The 21,299-nt window shown below is 38.5% G+C and overlaps 1 protein-coding gene across 3 annotated transcripts in view; it reads left to right on the top strand.

Moving 5' to 3' along the window:
* The window catches only part of CERS6 (ceramide synthase 6), a 332,112-nt gene that overhangs the window by 187,260 nt on the left and 123,553 nt on the right, over window positions 1-21,299 (top strand). For all 3 annotated transcript variants that reach the window (XM_065931691.1, XM_065931693.1, XM_065931692.1), the window contains exon 4: window positions 3,192-3,249. In XM_065931691.1, coding sequence (XP_065787763.1) covers window positions 3,192-3,249 — 58 coding nt within the window. The remainder of the gene's footprint in view (window positions 1-3,191; window positions 3,250-21,299) is intronic.

Here is a 21,299-nt window from a genome sequence, read left to right on the forward strand (position 1 = left end):
CAAGTCCCTTTGACATGACAAGGTAGTGAAAGGGAGGCAAAGAGGGCAAAGAAGAGGGCAACAGAGGATGAGATGGTAGAATGACATCACTGATGCAATGGGCATGAACTTGGGCAACTCCAGGAGATGGTGAGGGACAGGAAAGCCTGGCATGCTGCAGTCCATTGGGTCACAAAGAGTTAGGCTTGACTTGATGACTGAACAAGTGTTCTAGAACTGAAACAGCTGTTATAAATCATTTAGTCTAGGAGTTGTGAATTCATTTGTCTTCAGGAACCAAAAAATAACTTGCAAATGCATGAAATAGGCTGGCTTAATACAATCATGAGTCAGAGGAACTAGAGAGAAGTAGAAATTACTTTTTCCATCAAATCCTTAGGACATCAGTATATCAAAAACAGTGTAAATATCAAAAACAGTATAATATAAACCACTCTCCCATTATAGAGATGGAATTGAGATCAAGAGATATCAATAGGTTTGCTCAAAGTTAAGAGAATCTGTGAATCTTGACCAAAATCAGCTATATAATTCTAGGGACCAATGAACAATAAAATATGGTGCTCCTTGTTCAACAATTATTAAGAATTTCAAGATAGTAACAGCAAAACATTAAACCTAGCATCATACTCTGTATAACTGCATGCGTTACACACCCTTAGAGCCATACCTGATCTTCACTTCTGATTTAGAATTTATGCATCCTAACAGAAAGAAACACACAGATACTGTCACCCACAGCCACCAAAAAAATTGATAATTGAGATGGGGTTAAAATTAAGCCTTTACTTTGACACTGCAGTAAGTAAACTGACTTTACTTAGAAGAGGGCTTTTGTAAGAAGTTTTAGAGTCATTGCTTTTTGTTCCTGTCTGAATTCAGGTTTATGGATTATTAGATGATAATTTTCAATCCTAAAGTTTAAAGCTCTTCTCTAAAGGTTACTTCTCACTTGAATTCCAGGATGTTTGAAGAGTCGGTCAGTCCAGGAATGAAACTCAGGGACATTTGTGTCTACCGTTGAGTCTTACTCAGCTCTCTGAGCTCCCTACTATTGTTCTTTTCTTCTTACTTCAAAAGAGCTTTGTAACCTGAATCATCTCCTCAAATAACCTTTACAAAAAAATCTTACTTGTTATGGTTTATCAGAAGGGAAGGGGAAAGGGATAAATTAGAATGGAATTAACATACACACACTACTATAAATAAGATAGATAAACAACAAGGACCTACTGCATAGCACAGGGAACTCTACTCAATATGTTTTAATAACCTGTAAAGGAAATTAATCTGAAAAAGAATATATATATATGGACCATACTGTTGACCATATATATACTATACTGTAGACCATATATATAATTATGGTCTATAGTCCATGGCAGTCACAAAAGAGTCGGACATGATTTAGCTAGTAAGCAACAAAAACAATATGTATATATAATGTATAACTAATGTATCACTGTACTGTACATCTGAAATTAACATGACATTGTAAGTCAACTATACTTCAACTAAAAATAAATCAGACTCAAAGAGCAAAAAAAAAAAATTCTTATTTGAAATTTTTACATGGCTTGCAAACACAGAAAGCAAATTACCTCATGGCAAAGTTGACTAATCACTTTCTCCTTTGTGTTCACTTACAACTTGTAACCCAAGATACCATGAGCAGCATGATCCCAGGAATTTTGTTTTGTGACATCAACCAGTTTTTATTTTATTTTATTTTTTTTCCCAATTATTTTTATTAGTTGGAGGCTAATTACTTTACAGTATTGTAGTGGTTTTTGCCATACATTGACATGAATCAGCCATGGATTTACATGTGTTCCCCATCCTGAACCCTCCTCCCACCTCCCTCCCCGTCCCATCCCTTTGGTCATCCCAACGCACCAGGCCCGAGCACTTGTCTCATGCATCCAGCCTGGAGTGGCGATCTGTTTCACACTTGATAATATACATGTTTCGATGCTGTTCTCTCAGATCATCCCACCCTCGCCTTCTCCCATAGAGTCCAAAAGTCTATTCTATACATCTGTGTCTCTTTTTCTGTCTTGCATATAGGGTTATCGTTACCATGTTTCTAAATTCCCTATATATGTGTTAGTATACTGTATTGGTGTTTATCTTTCTGACTTACTTCACTATGTATAATGGGCTCCAGTTTCATCCATCTCATTAGAACTGATTCAAATGTATTCTTTTTAATGGCTGAGTAATATTCCATGGTGTATATGTACCACAGCTTTCTTATCCATTCGTCTGCTGATGGGCATCTAGGTTGCTTCCATGTCCTGGCTATTATAAACAGTGCTGCGATGAACATTGGGGTGCACGTGTCTCTTTCAGATCTGATCAACCAGTTTTTAAAGGCACAACTATTTACACTTAGAAAAATAAAATGAAATTGGTAATTGAGTACCAGGTTAAGAGGTTTTTTGCAGTAACCATATATTACATATATGCACACACACTATGTATATAAGTTATATAAAGTCTTGGTATTTATGTAAAGTCTTTAAAAGAGGTAAACATTCAACTCATTTAACATTGAAAGAGAACTTAAAATTTTTCCTCATTAAAAAAGTGACCATCTAACAGCTTGACAGAGTTTGGTATAGTATAAGGTTGTTGCTAACAGTTGTACATCAGATGGATGGTTTGGATTCCAGATAGGTTCTTTTAGTGATATCCAGAAAGATGCCAATAAAAATTTGTTAAAAGATGAAGGGAAAAAATGTTACCTACTTTAAAAATACCAAAGTTTTTTTTTTTTTAAAAAAAATGAACATCGGTTAAGTCATTTACTTAATCTCTGAATCAGGCAAAGAATTCAAAACTATCTTATATACCTTCATATTGTTCAAATCTATCCATTCATGAGCCATGAACTAGAGGAAATTAACATGCTAGAAGAAGAAAAGATGAGTGAATGGGCAAATATAATAACTAAATGAAAGAAAAATTGTTACAAATATAAGTATTAATATGTAAAATATTTACTGTATGCCACTCATGGTAAGTGTACATGTTTAGTCTGCACTGAAGTCACTATGTTTAATCCCTGGTTGTGGCAAAGGTGTGTGTGTGGGGGTTCATTTAATGGAATTTTTTCACTCATATATTTCAGAATGTGCTATGAAATATTTAAACTAAGTATCATAGAATGCTTTTTAAACTTTCCACAGGTGGAAATTTTCATATGGCCTTTATATATTTACCTATGGAATCCGGTTCCTGAAAAAGGTAGGATCTGTCAAATCATTTTATATAATTCTCATGTAACTGTAAGTCCATATCTCATGTTTTATGTTGTGACAGAAGTAGTATTTTAAACAATCATAACTGACTTGCTATGAGTTATTTGTGTGTTTTCTTTGGTTTATAAAAATATTGGTGATTTATTCTTTGTAGTAAATAACTTTTAGGCATATGTAGAAAATAGTTTTGAAAATAATTTGTTTTTCCAGGGATGGATGTTGCTAAGTTCTCGGACCACTCTAGTTGGTTATCTGCTACCCATAGGCTTTAGGAACTTATAAAATTCATCTGAGGCTCAAAAAGAAGTTAGAGTTACCACATCACACAACTGAAAAAGGTCAGTTGTGGCATTGCGTGTTATTACCATAGCCTTTGCCAGTAGAAATTAGAATTTAGTGTCTTGCAAAGCTACCAGCAAGGTGACACCAAGTGCCAGTGGAAAATTCCATTCCTTCCCTAGACTGTGCTTTGCTGTTCTTCAGAAACCAAGGCACCGTTACCTATGAAAACAATTCTTTGAGGCTGTCATAGTCTTTTTCTTCATTATTTCATTGCTTAATAGCACTAACAAGTTAGGCTGCTTAACTTTGTCTCATGAAGACATATAATAGCAGTAACAAGTTAGGGGGCTTAACTTCAAGTTTCACAGTCATACAATAGTGAGTTGGCAGAAGATGGAAACTTATTTTTAAAAATATTTTGTGCTGTTATCCTTTAAAGTGGTATCAGTGTTATCTTTATTTAGCCCATTTTTATTTTCAAAGTGGAGCATTGTGCCAAGTGACATTCCTTACTTGTAAATTCTCATGTAAATATTTGTATGAAAATTACATTTTTATTTTTCGAGTCTGAGTTGTAAGATGTTGTCGGCCTGTGGCAAATTCTATTTTAAATAATGGTTGTTTCCCAGTGTCATAGTCTCCTAGAGGAAATATTCTTTTTGCTTCTTCTCTTATCCTTTATTAGTTGCTTCTTCTCTTATCCTTTAGCAGCTGCACTTATTTTTTACTTAATAAGACTACATGGCCCAGCAGCCATTTGAATAGATTTAAAAGAATGAACTTCATTTTGTACACTAAGTATGAAGACATTGTCAACTGGGGTAAATAAATGTGGTGGAAGGTGCTTATTTTGGAACCCTACTGTTCCAGTTTTTAAGTTTACTTATCTGGGGGGGAAAATGAAAAGAATTGGCTGTAGAGTTGTAGAGAGAAAAAATGGCTATAGAGCTTTTATATTTCCAACTTTACTACCTTGGAAGAGGAAATAACTTTGGATGGAATTTCAGCTGACTTGGGAGAGCTGGGCTTCATGGGAATATTGAGCTGCTAACTGAGGTCATGGTTTGAAATTCATGTCAGGTTCTGTCGATGATGGTGAGCAAGGAGAGATGGTGAGAGCCAGGAGCACTTTTTTGCCCTTTTCCCTAGATCTGCAGGATGTGGTCTCTCTTAAAAACTCTCATTCAGCAAGCCTGGCCATCTGTCATCAGAACAGGAAACACTCTGACACAGCTCTGCTTCATTCTGTCCCTACACAGACCGAATGGAACCAAATGGAACGAGAGTAGTTTTCATTCCCTAGTTCTCAGTAGTTCTGTAGAAGGCAGTAAGAGAGTTTCTCAATAGAATGTTTGCTTGAAAATTGTTGTTCCTTAGACTGTAACTGTTTCATCTGCTTCTATATGTAATAAATGCTTAAAAATGGAAAGAGAGCTAGATGTTGTTCTTCTTGGATTAATTTGTATTGGAGGTTTCTTCCTTTGATACTAAGAAGCCCTCAGTTTGGGATGAGCTGTATGGTTTAGTGTTTAGTCATAATGCAAGATAGAAGAGTGTACATAGAATCCATATGACTGAGCTAACTGCAAAGGACATCATAAGCTATCTTGTCCAACTCTTTCATTTCACAGCTGAGAAAGCAGAAATCCAGAAAGGGTAGGTGGAATTCTACAGGTCACACAATGAGTTTATGAAAGGGCTGAATCTGAAGTGAAACACACACTGCTATCTCTTATTCTAGTACTTTCCCCCACTTAATCAGCCTGCCTTAACCTCAGCATGACTTTCAGATGACTTCCTTCTTTGGTTAAGTTAGGAAACTTAACCTAATGTAGTTGTTATTTCTGTTTGTAGAACTTTAAATATATTTCTGTTAGCTTGTTGGAATGGACTATATATTTGCCCATCTAACCAATAAGGAAAAAAATTGTTATGAAGTCAGCATCAGAAAAAATCAAAACAAGTTAATTCTAATTTTCACAGTACCTTAAGTATTTTAAAATAAAATGCCAGGGTAGTGGACCAATTTTAAAAGGCGAAAGGCCACAGCTGCTTCTTATTCCCAGCATCCAAAACATGGATTATTACATGTGCTGTTAGAAAAATACCTGGGCAACTTGCACTGTACAACTTTTTTCTGCTTTTAGGGTGAATGAATCTGATATGACTCATCTTCTAGGGTGTATTGAAAGTGAAGTTGCTCAGTCATGTCCAATTCTTTGTGACCCCATGGACTGTAGCCTCCCAGGCTTCTCTGTCCATGGGATTTTCCAGGCAAGGGTACTGGAGTGGGTTGCCATTTTCTTCTCCAGGGGATCTTCCAGTCCCAGGGATCGAACCCAGGTCTCCTGCATTATAGGCAGACATTTTACCCTCTGAGCCAGCAGGGAAGACCTAAGGTGTATTAAGTAGCGTGTATTAAGTAACCTTAAATAACCTTCCTACCCTAAAATTCTATGACCCATTAAAGAGATACTTACCAAATTCAAAACACCACGCACCTGGGACTTCCCTGGTGGTACAGTGGATAAGAATCCACCTGCCAATGCAGGAGACACGGGTTCAATCCCTGATCCCAGAAGATCCCACGTGCCTTGGAATAGCTAAGTCCATGTGCCACAGGTGTTGAGCCTGTGCTCCAGAACCAGGGAGCCACAGCTACTGAGCCCATGTGCTGCAACTACTCAAGCCCAGCACCTAGAGCCCATGCTCCACAGCAAGAGAAGCCACCGCAATGAAAAGCTTCTGCACCACAACTAGAGAGTAGTTCCCATTTTTTGCAACTAGAGAGAAGTCTGAGCAGCAGTGAAGACTCAGTATAGGCAAAAATAAAATTAATTAATTAATTAAAAAATACCATGCACCCGTGATAGAGAATCTTAAAAAGTAAAAAAACAAATCAATTAATAAATAAATTTTGAAAACCGTAGAATTTTAGATGTAAAAGTTTTAACATACCTAGCATCTAAATACCTCATTTTCTTTTTTTTATTTCAAGATTGCCTTTATTTATTTTTTTTCCATTTATTTTTGTTAGTTGGAGGCTAATTACTTTACAATATTGTAGTGGTTTTTGCAATACATTGGCATGAATCAGCTATGGATTTACATGTATTCCCCATCCCGATCCCCCCTCCCCCTCCCTCTCCACCCGATCCCTCTGGGTCCTCCCAGTGCACCAGGCCCGAGCACTTGTCTCATGTATCCAGCCTGGGCTGGTGATCTGTTTCACCCTAGATAATATACATGTTTCGATGCTGTTCTCTCTAAACATCCCACCCTCACCTTCTCCCATAGAGTCCAAAAGTCTGTTCTGTACATCTGTGTCTCTTTTTCTGTTTTGCATATAGAGTTATAGATACCATCTTTCTAAATTCCATATATATGTGTTAGTATACTATATTGGTCTTTATCTCCTGGCTTACTTTACTCTGTATAATGGGCTCCAGTTTCATCCATCTCATTAGAACTGATTCAAATGAATTCTTTTTAATGACTGAGTAATATTCCATGGTGTATATGTACCAAAGTTTCCTTATCCATTCCTCTGCTGATGGGCATCTAGGTTGCTTCCATGTCCTGGCTATTATAAACAATGCTACAATGAACATTGGGGTGCACGTGCCTCTTTCAGATCTGGTTTCCTCGGTGTGTATTCCCAGAAGTGGGATTGCTGGGTCATATGGCAGTTCCATTTCCAGTTTTTTAAGAAATCTCCACACTGTTCTCCATAGCGGCTGTACTAGTTTGCATTCCCACCAACAGTGTAAGAGGGTTCCCTTTTCTCCACACCCTCTCCAGCATTTATTGCTTGTAGACTTTTGGATAGCAGCCATCCTGACTGGCGTGTAATGGTTACCTCATTGTGGTTTTGATTTGCATTTCTCTGATAATGAGTGATGTTGAGCATCTTTTCATGTGTTTGTTAGCCATCTGTATGTCTTCTTTGAAGAAATGTCTGTTTAGTTCTTTGGCCCATTTTTTGATTGGGTCATTTATTTTTCTGGAATTGAGCTTCAGGAGTTGCTTGTATATTTTTGAGATTAATCCTTTGTCTGTTGCTTTGTTTGCTATTATTTTCTCCCCATCTGAGGGCTGTTTTTTCACCTTGCTTATAGTTTCCTTTGTGATGCAAAAGCTTTTAAGTTTCATTAAGTCCCATTTGTTTATTTTTGCTTTTATTTCCAATATTCTGGGAGGTGGGTCATAGAGGATCCTGCTGTGATTTATGTCAGAGAGTGTTTTGCCTATGTTCTCCTCTAGGAGTTTTATAGTTTCTGGTCTTACATTTAGATCTTTAATCCATTTTGAGTTTATGTTTGTGTATGGTGTTAGAAAGTGTTTTAGCTTCATTCTTTTACAAGTGGTTGACCAGTTTTCCCAGCACCACTTGTTAAAGAGGTTGTCTTTTTTCCATTGTATATTCTTGCCTCCTTTGTTGAAGATAAGGTGTCCATAGGTTCGTGGATTTATCTCTGGGCTTTCTATTCTATTCAATTGATCTATATTTCTGTCTTTGTGCCAGTACCATACTGTCTTGATGACTGTGGCTTTGTAGTAGAGTCTGAAGTCAGGCAGGTTGATTCCTCCAGCTCCATTCTTCTTTCTCAAGATTACTTTGGCTATTTGAGGTTTTTTGTATTTCCATACTAATTGTGAAATTATTTGTTCTAGTTCTGTGAAAAATACCGTTGGTAGCTTGATAGGGATTGCATTGAATCTATAGATTGCTTTGGGTAGTATAGCCATTTTCACAATATTGATTCTTCCAATCCATGAACAAGGTATATTTCTCCATCTGTTTGTGTCCTCTTTGATTTCTTTCATCAGTGTTTTATAGTTTTCTATGTATAGGTCTTTTGTTTCTTTAGGTAGGTATACTCCTAAGTATTTTATTCTTTTTGTTGCAATGGTGAATGGTATTGTTTCCTTAATTTCTCTTTCTGTTTTCTCATTGTTAGTAAATACCTCATTTTCTAAATGAAGTTATGAAGTGTCAATCTCTAATAAGAAGAGTTTGAGTTTTCTCTGCCATATTTATATACATTCAGGCTGAATATTTCAATTTTATTAAATGTTGTTAACCTTTCCAACCCGAACTGACTTAATCCTGTCGGGAAAATATACTTATTTCCCTGGATTTACCAAGTCATTGTAGATTTTCAGTGTGTGTGTATATATATATATATACATGTATACATATACATGTATATATATATGAATGATTGAAGTACCCTCAGTTTAAGAATATTGTTTGTATTGAGAAATAAGGCAATTAAAAGTTATAAAATACATATAAACTAAGTTTATGTCAGTACACACTTATGCTGTCTTAGTCTGAGTCCTCTGGGAAACAGATGCCAAGAAGAGATTAAATGTGCAAGAAATTGATGAGCAAAATGTCTCAAAAAGATAATGGAGAGGGAGTTGGCCAGGAAGCTAGAAGAGCCTTCAGACCACAATGTAAGTCTGACCATGAGTGCCGGAGAGAGGGAAGGAAAGAAAGTGTGGATGAAACTCTAAGACCACTTGTTGTGCCTTTCCAAGGAAAATGCAGTCAGGCCACTGGGCAGCCCTGGAGCCACTGTGGATCATCAGAGGAGATGTACGTCTCCCAGAAATGGGCTTGCTGACGTATTCCTGGCGTGCTCAGTCATGGGCTGCCAGCAGTCTGTGAACAGTGGAGCCTTCATGCAAATACAGCTGTAGAGTTTATTGCCCAGCACTGGGGCCATGAGTCAGCCACACTCCCAGCAGTCCAAGATCTAAGAGGCGCATTCTCATGGTTGCCTGCTGCTGCTAAGTCGCTTCAGTCATGTCTGACTCTCTGAGACCCCATAGACCAGGCTCCTTTGTCCCTGGGATTCTCCAGGCAAGAATACTGGAGTGAGTTGCCATTTCCTTCTCCCTCATGATTGCCACATGTGCTTAATTTTTTAACATATTCCAGTTTTTCTGAAGAAAGGCTATATGATGGGAAAAGACCCTATGTGACTAGAAATAGTTTTTATATGCCAGATATTTAGAAGCATGAGAGAAATATTGATCTATTTTACTTTTTATCATTTGTTCTGTGTTGATTTCCCCTCCATTGTGTCATAGTTCTTGTAGTTGATGTGTGAACATATCTTCAGAGCAGGACACAGGCTGACTTCCCATATGAATTGTCTCAGGGTCCTTGGCACTTACCTCCCTCTTGTACTGACCCAGTATAGGTGATAAATTGTGCGGCCACCCTAGGGATAGTTCTATAATAAAGGATGAAATCATTGGCCCATATTTTCAGACATCCTACAAAGAAAGTGTGTGTGTGTGTTCACTCATAGGAAATCAACAAAATGTTTTCTATAGTTTTATGATGACAGATAAGAGGGTGCACCTCATTTATGGTGAGGGGCTAATGCTTAGGTGTGCAGATGTTATATGCTGTCTTTCTTTCCTAGCTCCAAGCTGCCTTTAGAGACAGCAGTAACTCTGATGATGGAAGTAGACCCTGGCAGGCATAAACCTTACACACACGTTAGTGAACTATTAAGTGAGGTCATTGTTGAGTTAGTAGAATATATTTAAATGTAGAATCTAAACTATTTCAATCGTTGTAATAGTCTGCTCCTGTAATTGCTGACACAAGTAAGTCTTTGCTCCATAAATATGATTGGCAGAGACAAGTACTTTCATAAAAGACACAGAATTAGTTGAGGTACTCCGAAGTCCCAGCACACAGTGTACTCGTGCAAATTAATACATTTTTCTAGGTCTTGAAATGAACCATATGTCAAACCTTTGAAAACAAAATAAGTTATCTCTCACTTATTATTACCTTTTCTCTCATTTGTAGGTGGAAGTTTATATTGAGTAGAGTTCCTTAAATACTTTGTGTTCCTTTACTAATTTTTAAAAAATATAGTGTCACAGGAAGTCCGTGAGATATATTTGCAACCAGGACTTAGGTAAATATTTTTTTCTACGTTATCTATCCATTAGGCTAATATAGTAACAACTTTTTGACCATGAGGCACATTTTATATCACAGCTTTCTACACATGCATGCGTGTGGTGTGGTATGTCACTTCAGTTGTGTCTGACTCTTTGTGACCCTGTGGACTGTAGCCTGCCAGGCTACTCTGTCCATGGGGATTCTCCAGGCAAGAATACTAGAGTGGGTTGGGGGGTCTTCCTGACCCAGGGATCGAACCTGCGTGTCTTATGTATCCAGCATTGGCAGGCGGGTCCTTTACCACTAGCAAAAACCTGGAAAGCCTGTACACATGCATATAGGTAATTAAAATAAAGTTTACTCAAAATATATCTCTACCTAATCTCTCTATCAGTCAAGGTCTCCATTAGGAGACAGAAACCACAGGAGTGATTCTTGGAATGAATATAATGTAAAGGATTATAAACCAAGAGCAAGTCACTAAGACGGTATTATTCAAAGTAATCGATCTGTTTGCTACCAGCCTGCCATGAGATAAGGAGCTTGACTTGAATGTAAATCAACTCACTCCTTCTGTTTTTGAGAGAGTCTACCTCTGAAGAAGAGTCAGCTGAACTGAACAGTGTGCTTAGCAATGTAGTTAATTGACATTCTGATGAAACAGTAACAAACGTTTCAAGGACTGGCGCTTGTCTGCCCATAACACTTCGCTCAGTGCTGCACTGAGGTCTCATGGAGGCCGTAATGGCAGGAAGAAGCTACAGCTCTAAGGATGGGGGCTTATAGGAAGGGGTTGGAGTTATTAGAACCCAGACACTTGAAGAAGGAACCATGGATCTGGACAGGCCTTCTGCTGAGAAAACGCTGACTGGCTATTGTGTTTCTCAGAAACCACAAGGAGGCCGATTCTGAGAATGAGGGAAGAGTGCAACCAACTGCAGCCACTGGGATGAACTGTCTGGGGTGCAGATGCAATGCTGGAGGGTAGGGTGGGGGTGGGGGGGCTAGGGGGTGAAGGCGAGAATGGGAAGCAAAACAGAAAAGAGCACATCCTTTCTTCATCTAGCAGTCTTCCTGCCTCCTCTAGTGCCTACCTAGAGTCAGAGCTCAGCAAGGGACCAGCTCCTTGGAGCCAGCTCAAGACTGTCCACCTTATGAAATCGTGAGTGAGGATTAGATGGGGGAGTGAGACTGCCTCTAAGGGATAAATAAGACATGAGAAAAAGAAACAAGCACAGAGTGTTTTATTAGATAAGGCTGCTGCTGTCACTGCTGCACTCTTTGAAAACCTTTGGACCGTAGTGCACCATGCTCCTCTGTCCAAGGGGTTTCCCAAGCAAGGATCCTGGAGTGGGTTGCCATAGTCCAAGGTGACATTTATTATTTTTGAACACTGCTTTGGGTTTTTTCTGTTTTTATATTTTAAATTTTCTATCAAAGAACAAAGATTTTTGAAGTTTTCTTTTACTCTAATCCAAACTAAATAGCTTTTGGTGATGCACTATACACTTTCTTAAGAGCATATCTAATACCACATGTTAACAGAATCAAGCAATGACAGGCATTATTCACTGGGATCTGACCACTAAAAATTCTTTTATGCAAAAAAAAAAAAAAAACAGACTTCCCACTGTGCTGCATTCTATGATACACTCTGACAACTTACCATAATTTATTTCATTACATTTTTAAAAATATGCAAATTGCTACTGATTATATTGACTTAATAACTAACCAGGGGTGAAAACTCACATTTGAAAAGTACCTTGGCCAACTGAGCACTTTACCCATTTCCCTTAAACTTTCTGAACCTGGCCTGAATTATGACATAACTTATTATTCATTGGGTGTGCTTTTCAAAGGTCAACAAAGAAAGCCAGACTGTTCCTCTGGTGTCATGTTTCAAGGTGTTCCTTTTTCCTTGTTGGTTCTCTTGGAATCTTTCTGAAGTGAAAACAGCATTGTCCTTTTGCCTATTTTGATATGGAAATAAAAATTGTCCAGTCATTATAATATGTGTCCAATAAGCATTTTCTTTGTATTATTTTAAAATTTTGAAATTGCTTACAGCACATTGCTTGTTTAAGGAGGCTTGACATTGGGAGCTTTACTTAAGAAAAAGTGCCCATCAAATGACATAGAATATGGTAGACATTGGAAAGGGACCCTAAAGATCAACTATCTCATATTTCTCATTTCAGAAAAGAAGAAACAATTTTAAAAGAATCAGTTGACTTGCCTGAAGAAAGACTCTCAGCCAGTTTTGTGGTCTTTACAATATCTAGGTGGTTTAAAAAAAAAAAAAGATTTAGAAAACAAGTTTCAAAATCTAGCAGTTCAAGAAATGTTTTTAATTTTTATTAGTAAATTCACCTGACTAGGAAATAGAAGTCACATCACTATGGGAGAACATCATGGGACTGAAATTTCCGTCTCTGCTCTGCTAGTTGTACTTAATGGTACCTTTCCTCCCTGAAGCCTCATTTTTCTCGTCTATGAAATGGGAAGATGATGCTTGCCTTGTCCTCCCCAGCTTGCATGTAGGAGTTCTGTGGAAACTCTATAGTACTTTGAAAATGTAAGACATAACACTAATTATTACTGATTTAGAGGGGACTCTTGGCAGCTGTGAATGCCTGTCTCCTACAATCCTTTGACGCTTTCCATCTTGTGCTGCAGCTGCCTTCTAGTCCAGTGAAATCCTTTGTCCTGACTTTGCTTTGATGCTTGCAAACAGGTAGATTTGCTGCCTGGAATGGAAATTATCTGGCATCACCTGAGGAAATTGCCCTTCAAGGCTTCTCCTTATTGTATCTTCCGTATCTCCTTCCCACATCTGTCCTCTTGAATATTTTCTGATTCCATCATACCTTTCATTTGCCCTTGACTTATGTTTGGTATCCTAGCTGAGAAGAATATTCTGAAGCCAGAGAGAAACTGAAGATAGTGTGTTTCAGTGAGGACCCTGAAGAAGGAGCCAGAAGACCTGGCCGTTAATCAGTTTTGCAATGTTAAACAAGTTAGATTCTCTGGGATTGAATTGCGACATCTCTAAAATTAGTAATGTAGACTAATGCAACATTTTAAATTATTTTTATTTTATTATTTTTAAAATATATAACATTAAAAAACTCTTACTTCATAATTCAGTGAAGATTTTCAAATAGCTAATCATTATGGCAAGCTGGTACAAACCTGTTTAGAAAGGAAAATGGTGATATCGAATAATAACCATAAGAATGTTCATATACTGTGACTTAGCAATTCAACTCCTATGAATTTATCCTGAGGAATGAATTATATGGAAGCAAAAAATATATATGTATAAAGTTTTATTGCAACTTAAAAATACTTATACACATGTACACTTATATGCAAATTATATTAGCAAATCCAAAATAGAACATCAAACAACCTTGATACCTAATATTAGAATTGTTTAAATTGTTGCTATCAAAATGGCAAAATAGCATGCAACTACTTGAAAATAACGACTATAAAATTACTATATTATTTGTAGAGCTAGTAAAACATTAAGTAGAACTTTACATGAAAATAAGTAACAAACTCATTGCTTTGAAAACTCATTGATTTTGCTTTGAAAATCATATATATATAGCAAATTGGATGTAGTAGGTAAAAATGTTAAGACTTCTTTTAGAGAGGAACTGTGGATGGTTAATTATTCTCAAAATATCTTTACTATTTTCTTTTTTATTTAAAAAGTTAACCTTAAGATATAGGAATTAGGATGGAAATGATTGTGCATAATTTGTGAAATTATGGATTATGAAAGTGTTTGTAGTTGTAACTTTTAAAAAGGAGAAAAAAATTTTTGAAGTTGGGTTGCATTTAAATGGCAAAGACATATGGAAGTTTCATTTAAAAACTCCCCATCTGTTCTTGTTTACCTAATCCTGACTGCCCTAGTCCCCACGTTTTCTCTCAGGGCTTCTCTGAGGTCTTACTGCCCAGAATGCCCCACTATGGCCCTAGCGTAGACTTCTTTTTTAACTTTTTATTTTGTATTGAGGTATAGCCAATTGAATTCTTTCTGAAGTGAAGAGTCAGACACAACTGGGCGACTGAACAACAACAACATAGCCAATTAACAGTGTTGTGATGGTTTCAAGTGAACAGCAAAGGGACTCAGCCGTGAATCTACATGTATCCATTCTCCCTCATTCTCCGCTCCCATCCAGGCTGCCTCAGGACCCTGAACAAGGTTCCATAGCATAGACTTTCTAATGAGCTTTTTTAGTCTCCAGTGGGATTCTGGTAAGATTTAAGCTCTTTTTCCATAACAGATTTACATGACCTATGTTAGACAATAAATTCTTCATTTCATATAATACTTTAAAAACCTCTTTCACAATGAAAGTTCCACCTTTTTTGGAATGGGGTAATGCTTTGGAAACATTCTTGGCTTAGTGTATAGCCAGAATGAAATTTTGCGTCACTAATCATAATCATAATCATGATAAGGATAGTTACACTGTGCTGAGCACTCACTGTGGGCCAGACATTCTTACTCATTTCGCATGTGTTGTACTGTATAACTCCTCATCCTTATACATGAAAGAACCAAGGCTAGCAAAGGATCAGTAATGTGTCCAAGGTCACAGAGCTAGTCAGTGGGAGGGCTGAGATTTAAATCTAGGTATATTTGGCTATTGGAGAAGGAAATAGCAAACCACTCCAGTGTTCTTGCCTGGAGAATCCCAGGGACAGAGGAGCCTGGTGGGCTGTCGTCTATGGGGTCGCACAGAGTCGGACACGACTGAAGTGACTTAGCAGCAGCAGCAGTATATTTAGCTATCTAGCCTACTTGTATCCAGGCTTGGTTACTGACTGAGTAGGTCTACTGGCCTGATGAGGCTTGAGCAGTGACTAAGGAAAAGCAGAGGCTCTGTCGTATAACTGAATTCATATTCAGAACACGGAGTTAAATTTAGTGATTATATTCAAAACGTCCAAATTAAGCGTCATATTTGCTTCATTTTTCTCTTCCAAATGAACTCGCTTTGGTAAAGCTGAGAATTGGCAGCCTGCTGTGTTCTTAGTAATTTGGATCTTATCAGAAATTGTCTCCTAATTTTCTGACGGGTATAGATGTCCCTTTTTATACTAACCAATAATGTATTAGGTTGGCCAAAAGGTTCATTTGGGTGTTTCCTTAAGGTGGTATGGACTTTTGACCAACCCAATAATTATACAATACAATTTATTCTCTCCTTCTATGATACTTTCTACAATATGACTAGAAAACTGTTAATATACTATTCACAGTAAGAAGCTAGTTGATAAAATTCAGTATTTTCTGTAGCTCAGGAAATGTAAATTGTTCATTGCCTAGAATAAATGAAAACTTCAGATGATAAAACCATTCCTTCAGCACTGAGGTTATAGCTTTTGATTTAATGAGATGGCAACAGTTTGATTTAGGTTGTATAAACTTTCACCGTGTCACTTCTCAGCTTTTTGGCTAAAGTGAAAGTCACTTAGTTGTGTTCAACTCTTTGCGACCCCATAGAGCCCATGAAATTCTCCAGGCCAGAATACTGGAGTGGGTAGCCTTTCCACTTCTTCAGGGGATCTTCTCAACCTAGGGATTGAACCCAGGTCTCCCACATTGCAGGTGGATTCTTTACCAACTGAGCTATCAGAGAAGCCCCAAGAATACTGGAGTGGGTTGCCATTTCCTTCTCTATGGGGATCTTCCCAACCCAGGGCTTGAACTCAGGTCTCCTGTGTCTCCTGCATTGCAGGCATCCAGATTCTTGATTGCTGAGCCACCTGGGATGCCTTTTGATTAAGATCAAGTATTCAGTTCAGTTCAGTTTAGTCACTCAGTCATGTCCGACTCTTTGCGACCCCATGAACCGCAGCACGCCAGGCCTTCTTGTCCATCACCAACTCCTGAAGTCTACCCAAACTCATGTCCATTGAGTCAGTGATGCCATCCAACCATCTCATCCTCTGTCATCCACTTCTCTGCCTGCTCTCAATCTTTCCCAGCATCAGGGTCTTTTCAAATGAGTCAGCTCTTCGCATCAGCTGGCCAAAGTACTGGAGTTTCAGCTTCAACATCAGTCCTTCCAATGAATACCCAGGACTGATTTCCTTTAGGATGGACTGGTTGGATCTCCTTGCAGTCCAAAAGACTCTCAAGAGTCTTCTCTGACTCCACAGTTCAAAAGCATCAATTCTTTGGTGCTCAGCTTTCTTTATAGTCCAACTCTCACATCCATATACAACTGCAGGAAAAACCATAGCCTTGACTAGACAGACCTTTGTTGGCAATGTAATGTCTCTGCTTTTTAATATGCTGTCTAGGTTGGTCATAATTTTCCTTCCAAGGAGTAAGTGTCTTTTAATTTCATGGCTGCAATCACCATCTGTAGTGATTTTGGAGCCCCCAAAAGTAAAGTCTGACACTGTTTCCAGTGTTTCCCCATCTATTTGCCATGAAGTGATGGGACCAGATGCCATGATCTTAGTTTTCTGAATGTTGAGCTTTAAGCCCACTTTTTCACTCTCCTCTTTCACTTTCATCAAGAGGCTCTTTAGTTCTTCTTCACTTTCTGCCATAAAGGTGGTGTCATCTGCATATCTGAGGTTATTGATATTTCTCCCGGCAATCTTGATTCCAGCTGTGCTTCATCCAGCCCAGCATTTCTCATGATGTACTCTGCATATAAGTTAAGTAAGCAGGGTGACAATATACAGCCTTGACGTACTCCTTTTCCTATTTGGAACCAGTCTGCTGTTCCATGTCCAGTTCTAACTGTTGCTTCCTGACCTGCAAATAGGTTTCTCAAGAGGCAGGTCAGGTGGTCTGGTATTCCCATCTCTTTCAGAATTTTCCAGCTTCTTGTGATCCACACAGTCAAAGGCTTTGGCAATAGTCAATAAAGCAGAAATAGATGTTTTTCTGGAACTCTCCTGCTTTTTCAATGATCCAGCAGATGTTGGCAATTTGATCTCTGGTTCCTCTGTCTTTTCTAAAACCAGCTTGAACATCTGGAAGTTCACGGTTCACGTATTGCTGAAGCCTGGCTTGGAGAATTTTGAGCATTACTTTGCTAGTGTGTGAGATGAGTACAGTTGTGAAGTACTTTGAGCATTCTTTGGCATTGCCTTTCTTTGGAATTGGAATGAAAACTGACCTTTTCCAGTCCAGTGGCCACTGCTGAGTTTTCCAAATTTGCTGGCATATTGAGTGCAGCACTTTCACAGCATCATCTTTTAAGATTTGAAATAGTTCAACTGGGATTCCATCACCTCCACTAGCTTTGTTTGTAGTGATGCGTAACTTTCCCTAAATAACATCGAGAAACCTTTTACCCAGATTTTCATTTTGTGTTCAGGCTTTGTCTTTAGAGAATGACATTCATATTGAGAGCTTTCTCGAGGCCATGCGGTAGAAAGATTTCAGGACTTACAGGAGTTCATGAAGCTGAAATGCATTTTTGTGGGAGGAGGAGGAGGTGCTTATGTGAATTCCCAAGTTTATGTGGTGACTTATGCCTTACTGAGTGATATTTGCTCTTAGGTAATTATATATAGAAGGGTTTATGGAGTTGGTCCTTGATCAAACCATGAATCTTATCTTTTCAGCTTCCTCAATAAAATACCAACTTTGTAGAAACTTTCAAAATAAAAGCTGACTTACAGTTCAGAGACTACTGAAATAACCCTGATTTAAATATGACTTCATTATTAAATAGTCCCCTAAAGGCATAGACTTAAACTTCTCAAAATGTTTAGAGCTGAACTTGACTCTGAAAAACATTGGTCCTTGTTTATATGCTGTAACAAAGCTAGTGCTACGGGCTTCCTTTGGCTGACACCAGTGTTGAGAACTGGATTGCATTAATATTCGTCTCCTGTTTCCATGGGGAATAGAAAACTAGTCACTCTCAGAAGAGTTCAGGTAATTTGATATGAAATATTGATCTATGTTTCAAAATCTGTACCTACATGTTCACTTTGCATTAGTTGAAGCATCATCTGACACTTAAAATTCTTTACTGAATTCAAAAAGGGTTTCTTTTTCTTAAGGTTTTTTCTTTTCTTTTTTTTTTTTTAGTAAAATCTGAGAGCTAATGGCTTTTGCATACAATGGTCATCATAATGAAACATTGTCCTCATAAACGATAATGAAACAAGCCAGATGTTGTTTGCTTTCAAAAAAACAGCAGCTTTCTGGGAGAAGTAATGAGATGTTCTAGTTCTGCAGCCAATGTTCTGTTTCTTCAGGGAAGACTTGATCTTGGCCATGAGAGGTGGGGTTGCGGGTACTTAGCACAAGGACTGGGTGTGAAGCAGAGCTGACCAGCCCTTGCTCTATTTAGAGCTCCACGTGTGACTTTGAGAAACTGGCTCATGGAACATCTGGATACTGGCTCAGCTGCAGTTTGCTGTAATGTGGGACACACGACCTAGGGTTTTGTCTTTGCCCCCTTCTCCATTATTAATGCACGTGGGAATGGCCCTCCTGCTGGAGGCCATTCCTGTCATTATTTTAGGATTTTTTGCACAGCAGTCTGTGATACCAGTCACCTTGGAATGATTTTTCCAAAGCACAGGGAAGATGGCCATTTTGTCCTCAGGGAATTAAGGCTTCTATAAAGCAGTGAACAGTGGGAAGAATAAAGTTTTTGTTTTCAGGCAGAATTAATCTGTCGTGATAGAGGCAGTTGTATGGGAGAGGGCAGGAGAGAGCCTGCTGGAATGCTAAAAGTATTCTAGATCTTGATCTGGGTAGTGGTGACATAGGTGACTATGTATGTAGACAGTTGATATGGGTGTATACATATGGAGACATAGCATATTTCTATGCACTTAGATTTGTGCATTGTAACTGTTTGTAACTTACAGTTCAATGAGAAAAATTAATGATGGTGTTTGCTCCTCCTGTAGCTGCCACATAAAGCAGCTTCTGCTGGTGCTGACTGCAGATGTGGGCATAAGACATTTGAGGATCAAAAACTGTTGTATAAAGGGCTCTTCCAAGAGCTTCTGCCTATTACTGTGGGGAGCTGCTGATTTCTCTTCATTTGTTCATTCTTTCGTTCAGTGTCTTTTGAGTTCTTACCTATGACAGAGGTTATTCTAAGTGAAAGTGAAAGTTGCACAGTCGTGTCTGACTCTTTGCAACCCCATGAACTATACAGTCCATGGAATTTTCCAGGCCAGAATACTGGAATGGGTAGCCTTTCCTTTCTCCAGGGGATCTTCCCAACCTGGGGATCAAACCCAGGTCTCCCGCATTGCAAGCTGATTCTTTACCAGCTGAGCCACAAGGGAAGTCCAAGAATACTGGAGTTGGTAGCCTTTCCTTTCCCCAGGGGATCTTCCCAACCCAGGAATTGAACCGAGGTCTCTTGCATTGCAGGTGAATTCTTTACCAACTGAACTATCAGGGAAGCCTGATTATTCTAAGCATCACAGATAAAACAGCAGGTCAGTCTGAGTTCCTGAGCTAATACGATTATTGTTCTTCCCTTCCCTGGGATCATCAATAACATAGGAATTTAATTCAACTTAGCTAACATTTATTAAACATATGTGCTGCCAAGACATAGTGGTAGATGGAAGAGGAGAGGGAAGGAATAATTCTTGCCTATGAGGATCTTGTAGTACGGTAGAAAGTTAAGGTTTTTCTATTAATACTTACAATATGAGACTTTGTGATAAATGATAGAAGTACAGGGTTCTGTCTTGAGCATGGGAAAGAGATGCAATTGAGGGAATTGAAGAAAACTACAGGGAAGTAGTATTTAGTTTGAGCCCTCCTGAATGAGCTGCTGTTGTCAGAATGTGGGGGAGGGGGGTGGTTAGTTGAAAGCATTCTTAGGTGGGAAGAACAGAGTAGGAAAACTGGAAAACAAGGTCTGTTTGAGACTACATGATGGAGAAATTGGGGAAATAACACTGGTAATGTATTTGGGAAGGGCTTGATTGTTGTTTTAAAGAGATTGGACTTTATAGCTAATGAGGGCTTATTTCTTCTGTGTCCTCATTGTAAAGAAACCTGGTGTTTGTGTGGAAGGAGCATCCTGCCTCCTTCCTGACCTGGATATACAGTCTCTCATCTTATTAACACATGACACTACCTCTTCCCTATATCTTCTCTGTGGGTCCTGCTCCTTCTCCTTCCACATACCCCAAAGCAGTGAATGAATGGAGCAGGGAAGTCTAAGATGATGGTGGAAAGTCATTTTAATTACATCCACCTTCCCAGCCTCGTCCATCTATGAATGGCTGTGAAATTATATCCTTAATCCTCACCAACAGAGGCTAACGAGACATTGACATTACTTTTTCCTCCGCTACTATTGTAACCCTCTGCAAGCAACATGATTGCTCCAACGACTGATTCTTTCCCTGTAGTCCCACCTTACCCTTCTCTGCCCCACTTGCTCACTTTCCTTTTTCTTTAATCTCTTTTATTGTGATAAAAGTCACATAATATAAAACATACTATTTTAAGTACATTTGACTGTACAGTTCAGTGGTGGTAAGTTCGTTCCCATTGTTGTGCAACTCTCACCATTATCCGTCTCCCGAATTTTTCACCTTCCTAAACTGAAACTCTGTCCCCATTAAACACTAACTCCCTGCCCCCCAACCTCCGGCATCTACAATTGCACTTTCTGACTCTACGAATTTGACTGTTCTAGGTACCCAGTCCCACTTGCTAACTTTCAGATCCTCCCTGTTGGAGTATCATCTTCTTTTAGACACTTCTTTCAATTAAACAGATCTTTGCTATTTCATAGCAATTTTATTTTAAAATTTTTGGGAAAAGC

This window comes from Muntiacus reevesi, chromosome 3 (genome assembly GCF_963930625.1).
Source record: "Muntiacus reevesi chromosome 3, mMunRee1.1, whole genome shotgun sequence".
In the NCBI taxonomy this organism is placed as follows: Eukaryota; Metazoa; Chordata; class Mammalia; order Artiodactyla; family Cervidae; genus Muntiacus; species Muntiacus reevesi.